Here is a 12,058-nt window from a genome sequence, read left to right on the forward strand (position 1 = left end):
ACATTCTATGTTTCTGTCACGGTTTAATGTGCAAAAGTCATGCCTTTATAGTAATGTAGCAACTGGTCATTAAAAGAAAAAATTGAAAATAGGGTCGGCATACAATTTATATCGAAACAAAGCTTGGCATTCCTCTTTAACTTTGCCTTCTATTACGCCCATATTAACAGAAATTTGTAGAAGTTATACAAATTGGAAAAACAGAATTCTTTCTCAAAGCATGACTACCTTCGTGTCTCAGAATAACGTGGCACACAGGGGGTTTCCACCATGACACATAAAGAGTTAAAAGTCACTGTTGATTTTTTTTTCATATCACAATAATTTGACAAGAGGAGTACATCTTTCTCTCATTGATTTCACAAGTCACATCAAAGAAGGGACATTTAGTGAGGGTTTGTATACGTGGCCATGCATCCCACAACCAACAAAAAGTCGCACCCCTTGATTTTTCATGAGGACTCCAAAAGGGTGAAATGGGTCAACCGAGTCAATCTTGAGTTTTTCATACTTTCTGAAAGAGCTATCCTTCTACATTATTCTTTAGTTTGGGATCATAACATGAATGGGAAAGTGTGTTTTCACCAGTTTTTCTACAACCCCCCCCCCTTTTTTTTTGGGGGGGGGGGGAGGGGGAAGTAGAATGATCAGGTAGAGAGGGCCCTTTTCATTTCTTGAAATCCTTTACACACTCTGCACTTTCAAGTATAATAACTTTTGAAAGGATAACGCTTCTGCTTTGAAAGTTGGCATTAATCAGGGACAGAATGTGTTGATAGAACATGCTCAATTTCAGTTTAATCTGATAATAACTTCATTGTTGTTGCTCCTGGGCAATTCCACGGTAACTGACGTTACGCGTAAGGATTTTCATGAAATTGTTTATGTTGTAGTTTTGTGAATGAAAGCACCCGGGGCCTGTAATTAGCATTGATGAATGAGTTCATGAGAATGAAGAAATAGGTGGAAAGTTTTTCTCTCAAACTACATTCCTTATCACATAGCAAGTGAAAATGTGTCGGTAACTGACGTTACGGAAAAAGGACATGGGAAATTATGGTGTAGATTTAAATGGAAATATCTCATGTCCCTGACTTCTAAACTCTATGTGTTTTATATGGCAATATACCTAGGTTCTTAGGAACAGTCGTGCAAAATAATGTGCACTTTAGATATTTCCTTTTAGCCCCATGCCAATTTCAGTGAAGGCATGACGGTAACTGACGTTACGTAACTGACGTTACGCTTACATTTGCCATAGGGTTTACACATGGAAAATCATGATTAGGAATAGTTTTGTGATATTTTATAATTCTGACCTTTCAGAGTGATTTGTTTGATATGGAATCATACCTTGGTTCATCAATTACAAATACCCAAATGAAATGAAACATTAGTCTATTTTCTTTGTGTTTCATGAAAACTTAAAGGGAAACATGTCAGTAACTGACGTTACGTAACTGACGTTACACATACTTTTCCTATGGGGTTTACAAAGAACTAATTTATTTACAGGTTATACTGCTGCAGTATACCAGTAACAATCCCAGGCATTTACTTAGCAACAAATTAAAACAAAATCTAAAGACACAAATGGGATGGGGTCCTTAGGGGGCAAGCTCCCCCCCCCCCCATGCCATAGCACAGTTGAGCAAAAATAATGTAAATGCACCAGAGGATATTTCTTGACATTTGTCTTAAGATTGAATGCTTATTCAACAGTTATGATTACACAGAGCCATTTAGATTCAGCAGTTCCAAGTATGAATATTGACATAACTAAGGGGTTTTGTTTTGGGTTTTTTTTTTTGTTTTTTTAATGAACAGGAAAATTTCTATCTAGAGTACCCCACCCATAATGCCCTGCAGTACTACACAAAACACAGATATTTTTGTGTTTGGAAAAAAAAAAAAAAAATCTTTCAGGTCATGGGGAAAAAACACAGACATACAAATAAAAATATTCATAGGGCCTATATATGTATGAAATCTACGGTGATATATTCTTTCTTCTTTTCTTTATTTTACTCCTTCTCCCTCAAGGCATTGTTAGGGCCACAAAAAAAAAAAAGATCTCCATTATCAATAATGATTTAAATGAATAGTGTTACACTTTTAATATTTTTTCTGTGAAGAAGAATCATGCTATTTTGGTCAAAAGGGCATTATTTGTTTATTCCTTGCTTGAAGGAATGTAATTGTTTTTCTTTTCCTTTTCACTGGTATATCAAGGCTTGCAAATACATCCAAGATATCAAGAAATAGAACTTTGCAACGAAAGAATTCTAAGATCAATATAAACGAATCTTCCTGTTCATAATTATCATGTATTACAAAAATGTCCCTGCATGAATGAAATAAAGTGATAAACAAATATGAACAGTTTTTTATTTTATCCTAGAATCACCTCTCACTTTGAGCAACATCAGTGTTAAATGCTGAGCAACATCAGTGTTAGTTACAGTACATGCCTTATGTCAGACCTGCTTATGTACCATTTCTAGATGTGCCATATTAACTAAACCACACATTTAAGTGCAAGCGAAGAAATATATCTGTTCCTGCATTTGCCTTTAGGTAGAAACTTCACTAAGCTTCCAGAAAAAAAGAAAAATGCTAGCAAAAGTAGTCATTAGTAAAGATTATAAAACTGTTGGTATACAGCTGTACACAAGCTTTTTAATAGAAAAAGGTGGTTACCATGCAACAACATCATTGATAAGGCCTACAAATTTGGTAGCTTTATCATCCCGTAGGACTGTGAATGTACTGTATAGTAATTTGAGTGCATTATATATTGCATGTGGTAAACCTAAACTTCCAGATGCTTTAACCTTAAACTTGTGTTGAACAGAAAATCAAAAGCTCAACCCTCCCACCAACAACAACAAAAAAAGATAAATAAATAAATAAGATAAAATGAACAAAAAAAAAAAATGTATCCATGGACGTACAGTGTACCATGGTGATGACATCATTCCCTATCAAAGTTCCCAGATGTATTGAAATGGCCTAAAGTAATAACATTTGCCTAAGTTATAATTACTGACAAGGTAACTGACGTTACATACTGGTATATGACGTTTCGGTAACTGACGTTACACATTTTGATGTGTTCATTTGACTCTCCAGTATGCCAAGTATCCTTATTTTCTGGTATTGAAAGGAAGGCATATGGGCATACATTAGAAATCCTAAGTTACATCATACAGCTCACTTTCTTTGATGAATAAAGTTAAAAATTCCTTGTTTTTGGTAACTGACGTTACATCCATCATTGTCACACTAATTAAAAGTCTTTATAATATTCTTTAAAGCAACCAGCTTTTTCTTTCTATCATGTGGTAAAAGACTCGTCTGGTAACTGCATACATATAAAAGATTGTTGTTTAGAGTACTAGTAAAGTGGATATACAGAGGGTAAATTATGTGACAATACACTCTTTCTTACCATTGAGTTATAGGCATATTTTGGCAGCCATTTTGAAAATCAAAATGGCCGCTTTTATTGAAAAACATAATGATTCTTAAAACTTCAACTCAAGTATTGTCTGAAAATGTATGGTGTTTGAAACAAATATCATTTTGAATTTTCGGCATCTGTGTCCTACATACCGTGGAATTGCCCTCCTGTGGTTTACATCCTGTGTTTTGTCCCTTTCATCGCCCAGCTAGCACAGCTTGGTAATAAAAGATTTAATAAGCGCTTGAATAGACCCTGTACTTCAGAGCCTCTTTTCCCAGCTCACACTTTTCCAGAGTGTGTGCTTTCTTTCCAGTATTTAGATACAATTTGTAGGCTAGGAGAGTCTACATGTATTTGAATCAAGTTATACATCATTTTAAAGCTTTAAGAGTCTGCTCTTTCAGAATCTGCTCTTAATAACTAAAAATCCATGTCTGGCAACTTTTTGTTGGTTTTGTGATGCAGGGTCACATACAGTTCAATGGGAAATATTAACATTCAAGTCAGTTATAATTACCACTGCCAATATAAATGTGTGACTACCACTAATATCACTGTATTGGGAAAACATGGGGAAACTTTTAAACTCTTTTTTTTTTATTACTTATTTTGTTCCTATTTTCATAAAACAATGATTTAACTTCCTTTTAAATCATATTTTACTCTATTAACAACATCAGTTTGAGCAGGGTTTTAAACAGTACTTTCAAGTAGCAAGTTCTACATATATGGCTTATCTGTCTGAGAGACCTGAGCTCCTCAGTTTTGCACAATCACTGTTGCCTTCGAGCTTGCCTTAGATTACAGGATGACACAACATTTGCTCCTGTGACAATTGCTCTGGTCTTATTTTCACCCCAAAACTTTAGGGTTAGGGGTAGGGTTGTGATAGTGTTTTAGGTTCAGTTGATGTGAGGATTAGGATTAGGGTTAGGGTTATGTTTGTGAGTAGAATTTATGTTTGGCTTTAATCACGTGCAGATATTTCATGGGAGCAATTGTAACAGGAGCAAATGTCATGGAACCATAATATTGAACAATCTCCATATTACAAATAAAGATTCAAAATGATTCAAAACGGGTTAGGGTTAGGGTTGTGATAGGGGTTTAGGTTTAGCTTGATGTGAGGATTAGGATTAGGGCTGGGGTTATGTTTGTGGGTAGACTTTAAGCTTGGCTTTAATTGCGTGAAGATATTTCATGGGAGCAATTGCCACAGGAGCAAATGTAAGGGAACCACATTACAGATCTCTTTGGCTGCATATACAAGTATGGCAAAAAGGTGTCCCTTCACATTTTCATTTTCAAATTATTAGTACTGTACACTATTCCTCTTTCTAAATGACGCCTCGATACTTTCTCCTCACTTTCATCTTCAGTTGGTTATCATTCAGTGTCAAGACTGTACAATTTTGATAAAATGACAGTGCTACGATTATGGATGTTATTTGTCAGTTGTTTTTGTTCAAGTCTGTTAATCCACACTCACAAGTCTTCTACCCACAGCACTGCTTACTAGAATGTAAATTTTCTTCAAACACTGTCTGTGAACCACTGCATGTCGTGACAATACTTTTTCCCTCTTTTGGCAATTACGTGCATTTTGTTATTATGATGTTGTTGTTTATTCATTTTCAGTTCTTTGCTGTGCAGAGATATGGCTTCCAACAAAAAATTAATGAGAGAAGCCCGAAACCTTTCACTCCTTGACCTTTTTTAGCACTTAATTAATCATTTTTATCATCATTTGACAGTGTAGTAGTCAGGAGAGAAACCCTGTAAAGACTTGCACGACATACAAATCAAACGGAAATCCCATGAACCCCACTTTCTAGGACTTACATTTTATAATGATCATCAGGGTGAAATATTTTAAAGAAAAAATGCACCATATGAACAGAAAGGTGAAATACAAACTTATTTTTCTAGGAAAGAAATATGTGGTACTGAATTTCAAAGTTTCACTTGCTTTGACACTACAAACAGCAAAATAGTGACACCCTAAAAAATTATGTAATATGATAGTAGATCTACATGTTTTTTAATGCAAATTAAAGAGTGATAAAGGCTTCATCTCACAAGTGTTCTGTTCTTCACTAACTTTCCCTTTTGATTGACGTGCTATTGGTTATAAATCCATCTTTATGTACATTAAGAAAGTTTGATTGTTCATATTTCCTGCTGTTATTTTTGTTTCTCAAATCAATTAAAGCATTAAAAAACTTTCCTTTTTGAAATGAAGTAAACACAGAATACACTTAATCTTCCACATCATATTAAGTACTTGTGATAACCTAATAGCAATATAGACTTTGGGAGGAAACGGTTGTACAATTATAGTTGACATAAATTCCAGGTCATAAACATGACTTCCACAAACATTTTTATGAATAATGATCAATGAGATTAGTTGTGAGATAATGATAGTGTCACTTCATATATTTTGCATTTTAAGTGGTTATTAACAGACCTTGCTTCTTCATGAAATAACAAAAAATTAAATTCTGCCATTTCCTTGAGTTATGTCTGCTCGAAATGAAACTACAGATACCACTCTGTTTATTTGATCTTTCTCATGACCCATTCACACTTTATAGTCCTTAAAGATCAGTTTTTCTGCAGCGATGCAAAAGTCTTTTCTATTTGCTCTCGTTTGCACGTGGCAAATTTACATTAATTACTCAGCTGCAAATGACATGCTTTAAATCTCTAGACTGCACATGCCTATAACGATGACCAGAGCATGCCCCTGGACACCGGAGTGCTGGCGAGTTGCATTATGGGATTTTATAAAACTGGTGGTCTTCGGTCTGTCATTTGCACACGTCACTCTAGATTAATTATCAAAGGTTACACACACACACACACACACACACACACACAAATGTAGCTAGACCAAATTTCATTGTGTCCATGAAAAAGAATGAATGGTTTTCGTGTCACACTGTACATATATTCTCAAAAACAATTGATTTCAGGTATGTGTTCAACGACGAAACTTACCACAGTCAACTTGAACATGGAGGGGTTTTTTCCTTTCTTCTGGGTGGAAAATGCTCAATGACCCCATTCCTTTCTTAGAAGCACTTCACAATACTTGCCACTTGCCAGGCGATACAATTACTGTAAAGTGGATATTTTCGCGCGACTTATTTTTCGTGCTCGGCTCAGTGAGAAGAGTTTCGTACGTTTGTAATTCCGCGGAATCAAGACAGTAAGTACGGGAACATATGGCGAGCAAAAATATTCGCGTGCTTTTATTTTCACGCTAGTTTCTGGTTGTGCGAAACGCGGGAAATTTCGACACCGCAAAAATTTCCACTTTTACAGTACCATTGCCATGGGAGGCACCGTAGCAATATGATACCATGGACCAAGTCAACTGTGAGTGTTGTAAGTTGTCATGGAAAACATGATTCATCATAAAAATAGTACACTGCAGTTTGTTATCAGGGGTGTTTTTTTAATATAATCGTGCTTGGATAAAAGGAAAAAAAAAAAGATGTTGGACTTTTTCTGGGGGTGGGGTGCAGTAAAGGGGCTGGGAATAATAGAGAAAGACAGGAAAGTACAGGCAGCTACTGTACTCCGTGAATCGGTTTGTCAAGATGCATTCTTTCACCTGTGTCTTTGAGGGCGAGCCGCTTCATGGGTGGGGGATCCCCCTTTCCGGAGGCTGTGGCTGATAGCGGCGGCGGGGAGACGGACTCGGCCCCTTCCCGTCTCTGCTGCGGGCTGGACTGCTTTCGCTTCCGGCTGTGCGACGACGTCAAGTTGCTGTCTCCGCCCGGCGGCCCGTGAGGGGGCGAGGACGGCGTCGCCACGGCGGGGTTGAAGTCGCCCTCACTGGACGTCGAAGGTTCGGTCCCTTCTTCGGCTTCCTCTGGTGCGGTATTCCCGTAAACCTGCAGATGCTGCGGGGAGGGGAGAAAGAAATATCCATGGAAGAATGAGTTTGTGGTATTAAAGAGGACATTATAAAAGAAAGAAAAATGTGTAGGATGAAGTGAAAGCAAAGGATCAATGAATCTGAAACAATATAAAATACAAAAGTTGAAACTTATTTGTGAAAACCGCCAGTACAAATATGTAGGAATTCATTTGTGAGAATGCTATACTGCTGATAATGATTGAATTCAGTTGTGCAATTAAGGTGTATAACAATTCACCATGAGGCAGGATTGAAAACTTTAAATTACGAACACGCACACAGACATAAAAAGCAACGACATGTAAGTTTTTCAAATTTGCCTTTAAAAAGTTAAATTGTTCATTTCAAAAGTCTTGGATGATATTCATAGACCCTCAATGAGGTCCTTGTCAAAATACATTTTGTACCGCCGTTGTCGAAATCTCAAGAACAAAAACAAAAACAAAAATATTTCTTTCAAGACAATGCAAGTGTGAGTACGATATTTGTACAATGTATCATACCACATCATGCTGAGTGATTCACAAGCGAAGTCGCACATCACCATGGTAACCAGGAGAGCTACAGCTGTACAATGTGTACACCATAACACAAACAGGTGTACAGCTGTTGGGTGCTGTCATCATGAAAACTTTTAGCCTACACTATGTTTTTAACAACATGTACAACTTTGAATACTGGTGCAATATGCACGATGAATCTCTAACTCCAGATTTCATAACTCTTGGGCAGTCCTGTGAAATATCTAGATTACCAGCTTTTAAGTAGTAATTGTAGATCCATACCCTAATCCATTGTAGATCCATATCCTAATCATAAAAATGCACTGACTTGTACAGGGTATCATACATATAGTCAATGCGTACAGAAGCTCGTTCATAAAGCAAGCAGTTTCAATAAATGGTGTACAGGTACCGTATGCAATGGAAATACTATACAAATGAGACTGAAGAGCTCATAGTCTCAGATAAATTAAGACTATACAATGTACTCCTTTAAAAAGAGAAAAAAAAATGTTTAAATGTGCAGGATTTAGAAGGGGAGCTTTGATATCAACATGCTTCCCATGTTCTGCTTTTGCTCTTGATGTACTGCTCTTCAGAGAACCTCAAGTACCGTACATGAGTGGACAAAAAAAACTCTGCAAATGAGAGCTTTACAATTTACAAGTCATACGTATATGACTGGAAACTCACAACTTGTCATTACTACATTATTGCACAATGCAGGCTAGTCTTGTCCTTAAAGGACAAGTTCACCTTCATCAACAAGCTTGTACATGTAAGGAATAAGAGAATGCAGCAACAACACATCAGTGAAAGTTTGAGGAAAATTGGATAATCCATTCAAAAGTTATGAATTTTTGAAGATTGAATGCCACTATCGCTGGATGAGAAGATTATTACAGCTTGTGAAGTCACCATGGAATTCATGGAGAAAATATAAAGAAAATTCAACATACAATGTATTTTCACTTTTCTCACATAATAAAAGTGCACTTGATTTGCCTCTTTCAGAAGGCAGGGGGAATACATGTACATCAGTAGTGAGTCAAAGGATACAGACTGTATGCACTTAAAAAAAGATTGTGGAATTCTTTTTATATTTTCCTTACAATTGTATATTGTTCTATGCATGTGACATCATACATTGTACATGTAGTAGTCTTCTTATCTAGCAGTGACTGAGCAGAAACTTCAACAATTCACAACTTTTGAATGGATTGTCCGATTTTCCTCAAACTTTCACTGATGTGGTCTACTGATATTGCTGCATTCACTAAATCCACCATGTCTATGAAGGTGGACTTGTCCTTTACAAAAAAAAAAAAATCAAAATCAAAGTGTGATTTGCTTCATCAGCTGACGATAGAGTTTAATATTGTGTACTATGGCGAATCATGAAACTACTGGCATACAGTGTACACATACTGTATAAACTGTACGTACAGTAGGAAATTTTCTTCTATAGGCACCCTTTACTGAGCACAAGATGAATGGAAAATGAAAGGGAACACCAAATTTAAAAACAAACAAACAAACAAACAAACATCGAACTTAAATATGAACATTCCTCAGATGCCAAATGTGTGTAATGACAAAATTTGCTATTCTCTCTCTCTCTCTCTCTCTCTTTTTGTGCCAAGTTTATGAAAGTATCAGTTGGGATTCATATTCTTTTTTATATCCCCTACTGTTGTTTGTTTGTTTGTTTGTTTGTTTTTTTGGAGGGGGGGTTGACATTATCAGAGGTGTACTGCTATTGACCAATGGGTTTATTTTAAGAGCACAAATTACATGTAACTGGAACTCTGCTAGTCTAGAAAAGGCTGCGCTGTTCATGGACTTTATTGACTTTTTCCCCTTTTCTTTGCCAACATTATGGAATAGCCTCATAGAAAGATCAAATGCCACAATTAGCAAAGAGAATATTAAAATATCCCAAAAGAGTTTGCAGAACTTTGTAATTTCATTCATACAGACATATTCAATTGAGGTAAAATCATTCTACATGTATTATGGCTATTAAAAGTCTTGCGCTCCAATAAACTCTTCAAACCTCTTGGAAGAAAAACCAACTTCCATCTTTGCCACAAGCGAGGGTTGCGAGACGCATGTATCACAAACAAATTGTGGACAATAATTCTTGTTCTTACACTGCTAGTGCAAGAATACAATATGTAAACAGACACAATTGTAAGGTACATGTATCAAGTACAGCTATATGTATTAGGAATGAACAACTGACCAATCATACCTCCCAACAAATCATCAAAATGCATCAAATATATTTAAATAAAAATGAGTACAAAAACAATTATAACAATAACAATGATCATGTTATGCTTTAAGTACATATTTTGTAGGCCTAAGGATTTTGTTTAAATAGAGCAGAATAGATTGTTTTTGTTGATATGCTACTACACAGTATGATCTTAGCCAAAAGGCATGCATGTTATGTACTTTGAAGCAATGTATAAAGTACAGTATTAATATTTTTCTGATATTTGCTCAATGTTGTACAAACAAGTTGTATGCAAAGTGTGTATAAAAGGCCTACACTTATTGTTCATTTCAAATGTATCATTCAGCCTCATGCACATGAAAATGTGATAAATGTGCACTGACAAAAAACAAAAAATAATAATAACATAATCCATTTCATAAGTGAATTGTAGCAAATGTTCGATTCCGGTTTGATGCACAGTTCATATAAATTTCAGCATTCAACAAACTGAATATGATATATAGGAGCCTATCATCACGCTTTAAAGTCACAGAAAAATCTGCTGATTTGAAAAACGTAACAAAACAAAATTACAAGGAATTAAAAAAATAAGCAAAGTGTGAGTGACATACAATGTACAATGTACAACTACTAGTAGCAGTAGGGGACTAGAAACCTTCAATAAAATGAAATATAAAACTACACATCAGTATTTCAAAATCAATGTACAGAAAACGAGCCAGCATAACTGTTATCCACTAGACAGGGGTCTAGACATCATTTACCTGTAGGTTTTGCAATAGAGCTGGAGTAGAAGTTATTTTTTAGAACATATATTGTGCATTGTGCTACACATTGTGACATGACATGTGTACTAATCAGACTAATTTCTGTATGAGAACATTTAAAGTTTATGAACACTATACCATATGCATTCTAAACCCTTTGGTATTCTACCAAGAGGTGTGAGAAGGCAATTTCAGATAGTGTAGTGTATATTTGCACTGATCCTCGTCACTGCACAGGGCACACTGCACGGCCACATCACAAGCTGCCCTTATCTTACGAGTGGCGTAGGCTGGAGCAGGCGAATAAGCATCCACCGTGACTGCGCACCACACCACCGGAGTTCCGGCGGAATGAGCAGCCAGTGATACGATAGGGAGGCACAGCTCCAGAACTGAATCGAGGAAATACATTCCCTGCAAGACACTATTCACCATACAAAAGAGGGATTTTTCGATATATTTCCGTAAGATAATGATTCTTTGTGTAGATGAGATCATCACATCTCTTAAAAATCCCGCAACGTTAGATGATTTTGTTTTGCAAATACGTCATGTTTTTATTTACCTGCGTACGGCTGAAACTCGTATCTGTGTTCGCGGCCACCCATGCTTCCGCGAGATCTTGCACAGTTTGCTGCAGATCCATTGCATTAGGCTTAGCTGTCCGGCAAGATTATCGGAAACATGCAAAATCTACACCAAGTTTGCACTTGAAAATCTTCCGATGTGTAACTCCGAAAGAGCTCGAATGGTCGATGAAAGTTGGAGTTCGCTGCAAGTCGACCGCTGTTTGTGTCAAAATGACGCAAACGGCGAATTTGCCGCTTCTATTTCTGTCGCTCGACGAGTGAATCTCGGGCTTTGTTCGGCGATCAGCTTAGCTAAAGGTCGCGGGGATTATGGATTAACGCATAGTTCAGTGAATGCAAATGCGCGAGTGAATATAGTTCTTCCCGTAACATTTCCTTGTTTGCGTAATAAATGGCAACTGGGCAAGTTATTTCAGGTAGATGACCCTTCGATACATGAAATCTCATTTACATGCGACTATCGTGATGTTATATCAAGAAAGAGTCAGGCAGCATCAGGAGCAATATGTAGGAGATATGTTATGATATTTATACACAGGTTCGCACAATTCATCCC

At 36.6% G+C, this 12,058-nt stretch overlaps 1 protein-coding gene across 1 annotated transcript in view; it reads right to left on the reverse strand.

Moving 5' to 3' along the window:
- LOC140239832 (uncharacterized) overlaps positions 1–11,711 on the reverse strand; it is a 58,338-nt gene extending 46,627 nt beyond the window's left edge. Inside the window, 2 exon segments of the mRNA XM_072319653.1 lie at positions 7,089–7,380; positions 11,478–11,711. Coding sequence (XP_072175754.1) covers positions 7,089–7,380; positions 11,478–11,558 — 373 coding nt within the window. The 5' untranslated portion in view covers positions 11,559–11,711.
- Positions 11,712–12,058: the final 347 nt, after the last annotated feature.

Source organism: Diadema setosum, chromosome 16 (genome assembly GCF_964275005.1).
Source record: "Diadema setosum chromosome 16, eeDiaSeto1, whole genome shotgun sequence".
Taxonomy (NCBI): Eukaryota; Metazoa; Echinodermata; class Echinoidea; order Diadematoida; family Diadematidae; genus Diadema; species Diadema setosum.